The sequence below is a fragment of the Heptranchias perlo genome, chromosome 35, assembly GCF_035084215.1.
Source record: "Heptranchias perlo isolate sHepPer1 chromosome 35, sHepPer1.hap1, whole genome shotgun sequence".
In the NCBI taxonomy this organism is placed as follows: Eukaryota; Metazoa; Chordata; class Chondrichthyes; order Hexanchiformes; family Hexanchidae; genus Heptranchias; species Heptranchias perlo.
The window spans coordinates 26084547-26097341 of NC_090359.1; the positions used below are offsets into that span (position 1 = coordinate 26084547).

General features: G+C 48.1%; 1 protein-coding gene across 5 annotated transcripts in view; it reads right to left on the bottom strand.

Annotated features, from left to right (window-relative positions):
• The window catches only part of LOC137302504 (RPA-related protein RADX-like), a 42950-nt gene that overhangs the window by 27518 nt on the left and 2637 nt on the right, over positions 1–12795 (bottom strand). For 4 of the 5 annotated variants that reach the window (XM_067972210.1, XM_067972211.1, XM_067972209.1 and 1 more), the window contains exons 2-6: positions 12343–12488; positions 11129–11312; positions 8453–8561; positions 5246–5337; positions 732–875 (exon numbers count right to left, since the gene is read on the bottom strand). In XM_067972210.1, coding sequence (XP_067828311.1) covers positions 732–875; positions 5246–5337; positions 8453–8561; positions 11129–11312; positions 12343–12488 — 675 coding nt within the window. The remainder of the gene's footprint in view (positions 1–731; positions 876–5245; positions 5338–8452; positions 8562–11128; positions 11313–12342; positions 12489–12795) is intronic. The other variant, XM_067972212.1, reaches the window with a different exon arrangement.

Below are 12795 nucleotides of genomic sequence, written 5' to 3' on the forward strand. Positions count from 1 at the left end.
TTTCCCAATGTTCCGGCCAACATTCTTCCCTTAACCACCACAGATTAACTGGCCATTCATCTTATGGCTGTTTGTAAGATGTTTCTGGGATGACTGCTGCATTCACTTACGTAACAGCAGTTATTGCACTTCAAACAAAGTAAGATGATTTGAGACAATCTGAATTGAAAGGCACTATTACATGCATTAGTATCAGTTTGGTGCATTCTGGTGATTTACACAAACATCTTCAGACACCCAGTTAAAAACAGTAACAGAACATAGTTACTTACTGGAAAGTTCCCAAGTTTGATTCCCTAATCTGCTCTGAGTTCGTACCTCTCAACTAGAGCAGCTGTGGGCTAATTGGCCTCAGTGTCCCTAGGTTGGGAATTCAATCTGAATTCCTGCTCCCGAACGCTGTTCAGTGAACCAGGCTGGAATGTGTGCCGGTGAGAGCATCCAGTGAGGGGAGAAGCTGTGACGGCGTCAATGGTTGGACGACCTGCTGTTTAGGCTCACGTATAGAATCGATACCTGGGCCAGGTATTGGAGAGTGAACTGTGCCAGTTGGAGGCAACACTTTGAGGAAAGCAAGTAGCAAATACAGAAGGGAGGGGAAGGAGGGGGTTAAAACTGGTCTGAATGGCTTAGTACCATGGCAAGCAACACGATGAACTATGGGGACCACTATTTCTAACAATGCTGTTGGATAAAGATCCCAAACACCGAGAAGACCTGAAAGCTCTTACCGGTATTGTCCGCTAAACTGCACGGGGAAATCTGAGCCTGGATCTCGGGCTGGGAGGTAGTGAAAAGCTTGAGGATGAAAGGCTCCGGGGCCGTCCCATCAATCAGGTGCACCCAGCGGTAAACAAGGAATTCCTCGGATCGCTCTGCAAAGGTGGAATTGACAGAGAAGAGAAAGGAAGCTGGAGTGAACTTCCTTCATCCAAATGGTGTAGGCTTGTTGAACAAGTTACAAATAAGACCATTTAATCGGGCAGTATCATAGAATCATACAGCACAGAAGGAGGCCATCTGGCCCATTGTGTCTGTGTCGGCTCTTTGAAAGAGTTATCCAATTAGTCCCACTCCCCTGCTCTTTCCCCATAGCCCAGCAAATTTCCGTTTTGAAAGTTTGTATTGAATCTGCTTCCACCGCCCTTTCAGGCAGAACATTCCAGATCGTAACAATCCGCTGTGTTAAAAAAATTCTCCTCATCCCTCCCTGGAGCTTTTTGCCAATTATCTTAAACCCGTGTCCTCTGGTTACCGACCCTCCTGCCAATGGAAACTGTTTCTCCTTATTTACTCTAACAAAACCCTTCATAATTTTGAACACTTCAATTAAATCTCCCCATAACCTCTGCTCTAAGCAGAACAACCCCAGCTTCTCCAGTCTCTCCACATTCTAGTAAATCTTCTCCGCACCCTCCCGAAGGCCTTGACATACTTCCTAAAGTGTAGTATACTCCAGCTGAGGCCTAACCAGCGATTATAAAGGTTTAGCATAACTTCCTTGCTTTTGTACTCTATGCCTCTGTTTATAAAGCCTAGGATCCCCAGGGTTCAAGGGGCAACCTGAGTTTCTGGAGCGAAAGGCTTGAGGGATACGATGAAATGAGATACGGATTGGGGATCAATCGTAAAAGGACAGGCTTGCTGGGTCAGATAAGCTTTTCCTGCTCTTAAAATTCTTATGCAACAGATAGAGGTTGCTTGGAGAGCAATGGACAGTCTTACAGAAAGTAATCTTCGAGTGAGATACGGAGAGAATAATGGAATATTACAGCACAGAAAGAGGTCATTCAGCCCATCAAGTCTCTGCTGATTTTCCCCACAAGCCACCCAGTATCATCCCACTCTACTGCTCATTCCCCACACCATTTGATGTTTTTCTTTTTCAAGCAACCATCTAATTCTTTTTTAAAAGGATTTATGGACTCCATTTCATCGATGGTTTGTGGCAGAGAATTCCACATTCTAACCACCCTATTTGTAAAAAAAAACTTGCTATCCTTTCCTTTGAGAGAACAGAAATAAGCAATGGAATAAGTAAAGGGCATTTGTTCCATCAAGCCTGGTCCATCCACAGCTCCTGTAAAATCTACCCTATCATGGACTCTACCCACCCATTTAATCTCCTTCCACATACCGTGTACACTTTAACCTATCATGGATTCTATCCCAGCTATTTAATCTCTTGAGGTAAAGTCTTGTGTAAAAACCACTGATCCCCAACGGTTGTTGAAGAAATATTCACCTATCCTCACATCTCTGCTATTCAACCTTGACTCAGCATCAATGGCTATTGCTGGGAGACTGTTTCACGCAGCTGGAGTCATACCTAGCACTAAGGAAGATGGTAGTGGTTGTTGGAGGCCAATCATCTCAGCCCCAGGACATTGCTGCAGGAATTCCACAGGGCAGTGTCCTAGGCCCAACCATCTTCAGCTGCTTCATCAATGACCTTCATTCCATCATAAGGTCAGAAATGGGGATGATCACTGATGATTGCACAGTGTTCAGTTCCATTCACAACCCCTCAGATAATGAAGCAGTGCATGCCCGCATGCAGCAAGACCTGGACAACATCCAGGCTTGGGCTGATAAGTGGCAAGTAACATTCGCGCCAGACAAGTGCCAGGCAATGACCATCTCCAACAAGAGAGAGTCTAACCACCTCCCCTTGACATTCAACTGCATTACCATCGCCAAATCCCCCATCAACATCCTGGGGATCACCATTGATCAGAAACTTAACTGGACCAGCCACATAAATACTGTGGCTACAAGAGCAGGTCAGAGGCTGGGTATTCTGAGGCGAGTGACTCACCTCCTGACTCCCCAAAGCCTTTCCAAGGCACAAGTCAGGAGTGCGATGGAATGCTCTCCACTTGCCTGGATGAGTGCAGCTCCAACAACACTCAAGAAGCTCGACACCATCCAGGACAAAGCTGCCCACTTGATTGGCACCCCATCCACCACCTTAAACATTCACTCCCTTCACCGCCGGCGCAGCGTGGCTGCAGTGTGTACCATCCACAGGATACACTGCAGCAACTCGCCAAGGCTTCTTCGACAGCACCTCCCAAACCCGAGACCTATACCACCTAGAAGGACAAGGGCAGCAGACACATGGGAACAACACCACCTGCACATTCCCCTCCAAGTCACACACCATCCCGACTTGGAAATATATCCCCGTTCCTTCATCGTAGCTGGGTCAAAATCCTGGAACTCCCTACCTAACAGCACTGTGGGAGAACCTTCACCACATAGACTGCAGCGGTTCAAGGCAGCGGCTCACCACGACCTTCTCAAGGGGAATTAGAGAGGGCAATAAATGCTGGTCTTGCCAGCAACGCCCACATCCCATGAATGAATATTAAAAAAAATTACAGGATTGGTGAGGTACACAGAAAACAACAGATACCTGGGCATGAAGTACAGAGAAAACAACAAATAACCAGGAGTGAGGCAAACAGAAAACAACAGGTGCCTGGGAGTGAGGTACGGTGAGCGACAGGTGCCTGGGAGTGAGGTACGGTGAGCGACAGGTGCCTGGGAGTGAGGTACGGTGAGCGACAGGTGCCTGGGAGTGAGGTACGGTGAGCGACAGGTGCCTGGGAGTGAGGTACGGTGAGCGACAGGTGCCTGGGAGTGAGGTACGGTGAGCGACAGGTGCCTGGGAGTGAGGTACGGTGAGCGACAGGTGCCTGGGAGTGAGGTACGGTGAGCGACAGGTGCCTGGGAGTGAGGTACGGTGAGCGACAGGTGCCTGGGAGTGAGGTACGGTGAGCGACAGGTGCCTGGGAGTGAGGTACGGTGAGCGACAGGTGCCTGGGAGTGAGGTGCGGTGAGCGACAGGTGCCTGGGAGTGAGGTACAGGGAGTGACAGGGGTGAGAGAGTGAGGTTACAGTGAGCGACAGGTGCCTGGGAGTGAGGTACAGGGAGTGACAGGTACCCGGGAGTGAGGTACAGGAAGTGACAGGTGCCTGGGAGTGAGGTACAGATGCCTAGAAGTGAGTTACAGGTCTGTGTGAGTGAGTTACAGGGAGTTACAGGTCTGTGTGAGTGAGTTACAGGGAGTGACAGGTCTTTGTGAGTGAGGCACTGGGAATGACAGGTGCCCGGGAGTGAGGCACAGGGAGTGACAGGTGCCCGGGAGTGAGGCACAGGGAGTGACAGGTGCCCGGGAGTGAGGCACAGGGAGTGACAGGTGCCCGGGAGTGAGGCACAGGGAGTGACAGGTGCCCGGGAGTGAGGCACAGGGAGTGACAGGTGCCCGGGAGTGAGGCACAGGGAGTGACAGGTGCCCGGGAGTGAGGCACAGGGAGTGACAGGTGCCCGGGAGTGAGGCACAGGGAGTGACAGGTGCCCGGGAGTGAGGCACAGGGAGTGACAGGTGCCCGGGAGTGAGGCACAGGGAGTGACAGGTGCCCGGGAGTGAGGCACAGGGAGTGACAGGTGCCCGGGAGTGAGGCACAGGGAGTGACAGGTGCCCGGGAGTGAGGCACAGGGAGTGACAGGTGCCCGGGAGTGAGGCACAGGGAGTGACAGGTGCCCGGGAGTGAGGCACAGGGAGTGACAGGTACCCGGGAGTGAGGCACAGGGAGTGACAGGTACCCGGGAGTGACAGGTGTCCGGGAGTGGGATACAGGGAGTGATAGGTGCCCAGGAGTGGGATACAAGGAGTGACAGGTGCCTGGGAGTGGGATACAGGGAGTGACAGGTGCCTGGGAGTGGGATACAGGGAGTGACAGGTGCCCGGGAGTGGGATACAGGGAGTGACAGGTGCCCGGGAGTGGGATACAGGGAGTGACAGGTGCCCGGGAGTGGGATACAGGGAGTGACAGGTGCCTGGGAGTGGGATACAGGGAGTGACAGGTGCCTGAGAGTGGGATACAGGGAGTGACAGGTGCATGGGAGTGGGATACAGGGAGTGACAGGTGCATGGGAGTGGGATACAGGGAGTGACAGGTGCATGGGAGTGGGATACAGGGAGTGACAAGTGCCTGGGAGTGCGGTACAGGGAATGACAGGTGCCTGGGAGTGCAGTACAGGGAGTGAATGACAGGTGCCCGAGAGTGAGGTACAGTGAGCGATAGGTGCCTGGGAGTGAGGTACAGGGAGTGATAGGTGCAGGGAGTGACAGATGCCTGGGAGTGAGGTACAGGAGGTGATAGGTGCCTGGGAGTGAGGTAGTGGGAGTGACAGCTGCCTGGGAGTGGGGCACAGGGAGTGAGTTAGTGCACCTACCTTTGTTTCGGATACGCTCCTGTCTACCAACGAAGGTAACAAGGCCAATGACATCGCACAGATCTCCAGGACGAAGAGCTGATAATTCCTTTCTGCACCAACAACCAAACAGGGTCCAATTACTAATCTAATCTATTAGTAGGTACAACTTAGCTAGAATACATAAGGCTGTCTTAATCGGATTCTATGGTTTCACCGTGTGCATGTTACAAACTTGGATATCTGGAGTACACATACGCTGAGTGAAACGGAGATCATTTCATAAAATTTCAATACAAGTGGTCCTTGAGCTACAAAGAATCTTAATAAACCTGAGCATCAGAAAGTAGCATGAATATCGAGATTCTGCCTTCCCCCAAGTAACAGCTTGAAAAGTTTCAGAATTAGTACAGTTCTGGTCTCCATATTACAAAAAGGATTTAGAGGCACTGGGGAAGGTACAAAAAAGATTTACAAGCATGATCCCAGAACTGAGAGGTTATACCTATCAGTAAAGAATGAACAGACTGAAGCTCTTTTCTCTAGAAAAGAGAAGGCTGAGGGGTGACCTGATAGAGGTCTTTAAAAATTATGATGGGGCTCGATAGGGTAGATGTAGAGAAGATGTTTCCACTTGTGGGGGAAGACTGGAACTAGGGGCTATAAATATAAGATAGTCACTAATAAATCCAATAGGGAATTCAGGAGAAATCTCTTTACCCAGAGAGTGGTGAGAATGTGGAACTCGCTACCACAAGGAGTAGTTGAGGTGAATAGCATAGATGTATTTAAGGGGAAGCTAGTTAAATACATGAGGGAGAAAGGGATAGTAGGATATGTCGATAGGGTGAGATGAAGTAGGGAGGGCGGAGGCTCGTGTGGAGAATAACAACAGCACAGACCAGTTGGGCCGAATGGCCTGTTTCTGTGCTGTACATTCTATGTAATTCATAGATATATATATAAGCTGATATGGGAGCGCATTGGGTAAAATTCTAACCTATACAGACCAGAAGTTCCAGGTTCAATCCCCAGTCCGTGCTGAGTTAGCTGATCTCAGCTGGGGCAGCTGTTGGGGTGTTTCAATTGGCCTCATTGACCCTAGACTAGGAAGGAGGTTAAAATCGGCCAGGGTTCCTGCTCTGGGACTGTCACGCAGTGAATCCTGGTGGAAACTACCTGTGTGGGGATGTTGGGTTAGGACAGGATCAGGCTGGGCTGTGACGCCCACATGGCCAACACTTACTGTTTAGATTCACAGACGGAGAAGTGGCTACTTGGATAAGAGATGGACCTGTTTCTGGCTGGGGCAGAGATCACCTCCTTACCACGTAACATCGATCAGGGCCAGTGTGGTCTCCTGAACTAGCTTCGATCGCCTAAAGCGACTGGACAGGAATTTCCCAGATTTTTCCCTCCCTAATTGCCCTGGGTTTTTAATCTGGTTTCCCGCCTCTCCCAGGAGATCACGTGGTTTTGGGTGGGGTGGGGAGTGTCTATATTGCGACGCACAAGGCACTGCAGTTGTGTGGGACAGGCTGGATGGACCAGAGGGCCCTTTTCCTGTCCATCATTGTTTGTATGTCCTGAGGAGGCATATTCCAGCAAAAGGCAGTGTCTCCAGCATCATGAGAGAAAAATGGGAGATGTTTTAACAAAGGGGAAAATGGAATCTCAGTGTATGCAAAGGGGAAAATCTCTCTTCAATACTTTGGAAGTGCTGCCATTTCTCAGCACCAACTTCATGGAAACAGCACGATCGACAGGTGCAACAGATTAACTTGCTGCGGTGTGTCAAGTGCTGCAGACAGAGTGTCTAATCTCACACGGACCGTTAGGAAGATGGACGAGTGAACTGGGGGGTTAATCTGCAGGCTACTAAAAGTAATTATCTTCAAATAAATGTCCCTCAAAGATCACAGTTTTGATACAGATCTATCGTAGCTCATCCATCCAGGTAAAAACCTACAACCCTCACCACCCCCCACCCCATCCCACGCCACGTGTTACATAGGAACAGAAGGAGGCCATTCAGCTCCTCGAGCCTGTTCTGCCAGTCAATTAGATCAGGGCTGATCTGTATCTGAACTTCATTTACCCGCCTTGGTTCCATATCCCTCAATACCCTAACCTAATAAAAATCTATTAATCTCAGTTTCGTAATTTTCAATTGACCCCCAGCCTCAACAGCTTTTTGGGGGAGAGTGTTCCAGATTTCCACTACCCTTTGTGTGAAGAAGTGCTTCCTAACGTCACCCCTGAACTGCTTTGTGTGAAGAACTTCTTTGCATCAGTCCTAACTTTGCCTTTCGCATGTTTGAGCTGTGCCCACCTTATCCTACGGTCAGGGTTTAACTTGAAGTAGTGTTAAGAGTAAACAGAGAGAGGTTCTTTTCTGAGGTTGGGATTAAGGCACATGGTTAGGGGAGAGTGAAGGGAGCTTTACTCTGCATCTGGCTTTTCCATACTAGACCCGGGAACATTCAATGCTACCAATGAATGGCAAAAACAAAAGCTGTCCCCTTCCCCAGTACCGTCCTCACTCACCTCAATAAGCACAAAATGCAACAAAATAAAATAATAATTTCTGCAAGGGAAACATTCTGTAGGTAATTAATTTCCTCTCCTGGAGGCACTGACTCTTGTTAGAGTATGAGCTCTACAGGTACTAGCTGTCTGCCTGTACCTCACCCAAATGGCCATTCATCACGTGTCAGCAGGCTATTCAATCATGTGTGGTTACGACAGCCAAGCCCAATCGTGTCCACATTCAGCGTCCAACATGTGCATTTTGCTGGGGGACACTGATACTATTTATAGCACCGCGAGTGAGATAGACTATCTCAAAAAGAAAGACCAGGCTCAGCATCATACCACAACCAGGCATTTACTCTGCTGTGCCTAAATCACCCAGTCATGGCAAAGTTAGTTTTACCACAGGTAGGAGCAGGCTGGGCATCAATGGCCTCCACAGTCGAATAGCCTGGTGACACTCACTCAATTAGGCTCATATGTGAAGAATGGGCACTTTGGCAAGGAACTGGAGGGTGGCTGGCATCTATGCTATGCTAGAGAAAAGCAAGCAGGGCTATACTCAATATACTCTAGTTGTGTCGATGAACAATGCAACTCGTCTTATAGGCTTGCTATACAATGCACATGGTGCTCCCCCTTGTCAGTTATTAGGAAAGGCCAACGTGTACGCACAAAGCAGGAAGCTTCTGCTACCTGGTGGCAAAGCAATAATGCAGCGCTGGTAACTGCCATTCTTCTCTCACATTCCTGGCACTGACCACGGTAATTTCAGCCGCTGGATTCCTTGGGTTTAAATTTAGCTCTGGAAACAGTGCAAAGGTTAGAGAGCAAAGGTCAAAACGTGATACAATACTCAAAAGGTTGTCGACAATATTGTGTCCCTCTTTTGTCTCTGTTGCTCGTTATTTTAATTTAAAAATTATAAATACTGGTCAGATCTCCCGTGGTAAGACACACGGGAAGTTGAGACTAAGTGTAGTGTTCAGATAAACAGGGTTATAGGGCAGGCGATAATTGGGCCAGAGAAGATGTAATCGCGCATCCATTTTAAGCTCATCTATTCTGTCCTCTTTATATGAAACTTTGGTTTTCTATTATTATTTCAGGTTAAATATAAAAATGATTATAATGTGGAAAGAAGAGCTGGGGAACTAGGAGATGCAAAACTAAGGGACTACACGCCACCACTGGCAGGAAGGTGCAATTACAGTGTGACACGTTTACATAGGTAGTTTCCATTTTAACGTGAGCTCAAGCCCCACTCCAGAGACTTGAGCACACAATCTAGGCTGGCACTCCCAGTGCGGTATTGAGGGAGTGCTGCACTGTTGGAGGTGCCGTCTTTTGACCGAGATGTTAAACCGAGGCCCTGTCTGTCCTCTCAGGTGCACGTAAAAGATCCCACGGCACTATTCAAAGAAGGGCAGGGGAGTTCTCCCTGGTGTCCCGACCAATATTTAACCTTCAACCAACATCACTAAAACAGATTACTGGTCATTTATCACATTGCTGTTTGTGGGACCTTGCTGGGCGCAAACTGGATGTCGCGTTTCCTACATTACAGCAGTGACTGCATTCAAAAAAAGTACTTCGCTTTGCGGCATCCTGAGGACGCGAAAGGTGCTTTATAAATGCAAGTTCCTTCTTTCTTTAAATGCGAACACAGGAATTTCTAATGAAAATAGTTGACAACACAATTCTGACAATAATGTGATAGCAGGAAGTATGCAAATGTAAGATTTTTAATGTATGTGAGACTGTCAGTCTCTCCCCTCCATGTTCTCACTCCTCTTATCAGGGCACTGGCTGTTGTTGAGTTATGGTTCTGCCAGACCTCTAGTATCTCACCCAAATGGACATTCTTCATTTATGAATCAAGAAGGGTGAGTGTTTGTAGGTTATTTAATTGTGAAAGGCATCACAGCCAAGCCCAATTCTGTTTTCGCGCAAAAACCATACGCATGTACTAAATGGTACAATTTTAAAGGGGGTGCAGGAACAGAGAGACCTGGGGGTTTACATAAAGAAATCTTTAAAGGTGGCAGGCCAAGTTGAGAAGGCTGTTAAAAAAGAATACGGGATCCATGGCTTTATAAGTAGAGACATAGAGTACAAAAGCAAGGAAGTTATGCTAAAACTTTATAAATCACTGGTTAGGCTTCAGCTGGAAAATTGTGTCCAATTCTGGGCACCACACTTTAGAAAGGATGTCAAGGTGTTGGAGAGGGTGCAGAGGAGATTTACTAGAATCATTCCAGGGATGAGGGACTTCAGTTATGTGGAGAGGCTGGAGAAGTTGGGATTGGTCTCCTAAGAGCAGAGAAGGTTTAGAGGAGATTTAATAGAGGTGTTCAAAATCATGAGGGGTTTTAATACAGTAAATAAGGAGAAACTGTTTCCAGTGGCAGAAGGGTCAGTAACCGGAGGACACAAATTTAAGGTAATTGGCAAAAGAGCCAGAGGTGAGATGAGGAGAATTTTTTTAATGCAGCAAGTCGTTATGATCTGGAACGCACTGCCTGAAAGGGCGGTGGAAGCAGATTCAATAATAACATTCAAAAGGGAATTGGATAAATACTTGAAGGGGAGAAAATTTGCAGGCCTATGGGGAAAGAGCAGGGGGAGCGGGACTAATTGGATATCTGTTTCAAAGAGCTGGCACAGGCACGATGGGCTGAACGGCCTCCTTCCAAGCTGTAAGATTCTATGATTCTATGTAATTTCCAACAAGGTCACTGGATAGCAATCAGAAGCAGCAATCCTGGCCATGACCAGATAGTACAATGGATCACAATCAAATCAAACCCAAAAGATCAGGATGGAGGGTTCCTCCCATAGCTGTGATGGGTCTGAGATGAAATGGGCTCTGGGTCCGTTTCAACGCAGTTCCCAATAGATGCAGCTCCACAGCACATATCTCCCATAGTTTAGCATTGAATTAGCATTCTCACTCTGAATACTCACAAGGATGACTGAAATAATGCATTAAACTGACACAATAGGAGGCACTATTTTGAGGATGGGGTTGAGGCAAATTGTTGGGACAAGGCAGAGGGAGCTTTATTCTCTATCTAACCCATGCTGTACCTGCCCTGGGAGTGTCTGATGGGACAGTGTAGAGGGAGCTTTACTCTGTATCTAACCTGTGCTGTACCTGCCCTGGGAGAGTTTGATGCGGCAGTGTAGAGGGAGCTTTACTCTGTATCTAACCCATGCTGTACCTGCCCTGGGAGAGTTTGATGGGGCAGTGTAGAGGGAGCTTTACTCTGTATCTAAAACTACCATTGCAGAACTGAAACCCCAACATTTTTAAAAGGCAAAAAATTACACATATATTCACTCTGATATCTCGCTGCGCTGTTACAGTACCTAGGACTGGCTCCTTTGTAATTCCAGGGTCTTGTCCCATTCGTGTGGCATAACTCTCCTTCACAATGTAGTTGTGCAGACGGATCACCATCCCCGGCTCCAAACGTCTGTACCAGTCCATACACAGAGAGTTCCACAACACCACTGTCACTGACCCCGATTTATCTGCCACTAGGAATTTGGCCTAAGGGTCAGAAATTAGGAACAAGGTCACAAAATAAAAATGTTTCTGTTTTTGGGTAGTCAGCAAGTGCACAGAAACCATTTGACTTCAGTTTTTATTCCTTTAGTCTTCTGCCCTTCTCTCCTGAGAGCTTCATTGGTGGGTTTAGACTGAGTCTTAACAAGCAATTGTCCGTGGGGACCATCTCACAGAAACCAAATCTGATGTCCGCATGCATGCATCTTTCAGCAGGAGTCCCTGGCTAGTGATCATGAGGGGCAATAGGGAGTCCAATTGGTTCCAGAGCTATTGGGCTCGGGAGAAAAAAAGCGAGCGTTCTTGCTCCTGACTGAAAAATCACATTTAGCAAATGTCACCTGATACCTTTAAAGGGCCGCCGCCGAGCAGCAGTTAAAAGGGCCGCCGCCGAGCACCAGTTAAAAGGGCCGCCGCCGAGCACCAGTTAAAAGGGCGGACGCTGAATTGGAGGAAGAAAGGAAAATCATAAAAGGAGTTAGGGGCATAAAAAGAGGGATTCCAAAGGGCAGAGGTATAATGGGGTCGATAAGCCACCGTCACCAGTGGTGGAGTGAAAGGAGTGGAGCACAAAAAGTAGAAGGGTGCACAGTGGAACAGGCGACTTGAATGATTTGATGAGGCAGAGTGGAGGGAGGCAGTGCACTAGCTTGTAAATGAGGTCAAGGGACTTCAAATCAACTTGCTAGAGAGTAAGTAGAGGTCGACAAAGAAAGGTGCAGTGGGAGCATGCGACCTTATCAGTTGTAATTTGTGGAAGGGGTGGGCAACAAGGAGAAAACTCACCTGGTGTTGAAGAAGGTGTGAGTTACTGTGTCAGTCCTGTGGGAACAGGATGGGGCTCAGCCCCGAGGTCCCTCACTGTCAAACAGTCTGCTGACACTCACTATCTGGGGGCTTGCATGAGAGTGACCACTTGGCCGAGGTACTGAAGGGACACAAGTGCCCATGGTACCGCACCCCAACAAGAGTAAACCGGGGAATAGAAAAATAAATAAATAATAATGTTGTTTACCTGGAAAGGGCATTCCGAAAATCTGTCAGGCCGTCCAAAATGATAAAGTCTGCACTTGCGGAGGATACGGACAGTCACCGGTGGGTGGTCCTTTTTCTTCTGTGAGATGCAGCCTTCCAGCTGTCTCAGAACGACACCCCGGGATCCTGCGTACATCCAGGAAAAACAGGTCAGGTGCCAGGTGGATTTCTGTTCCCCCTCCGCCCTCTCATCTCTCCGTCTTCCTTCTGTGCCCGGCCCCAATCACTAGGAAGAACACTCACAGCCAACCTGTACCTCAGCCTATGTGACTCTGCAACCAGCTACTGACGTACACTTACATTCTTGAATAATTAGGGTATTCGTGTAAAATACTATTGTTTTTAAATTCCTCGTGGCTAATGCTGACAAGGCCACTTTTATTGGCCATCACTAGTTGCCCTGAGAATGGACCTCCTAGCAATTGTTTTTACT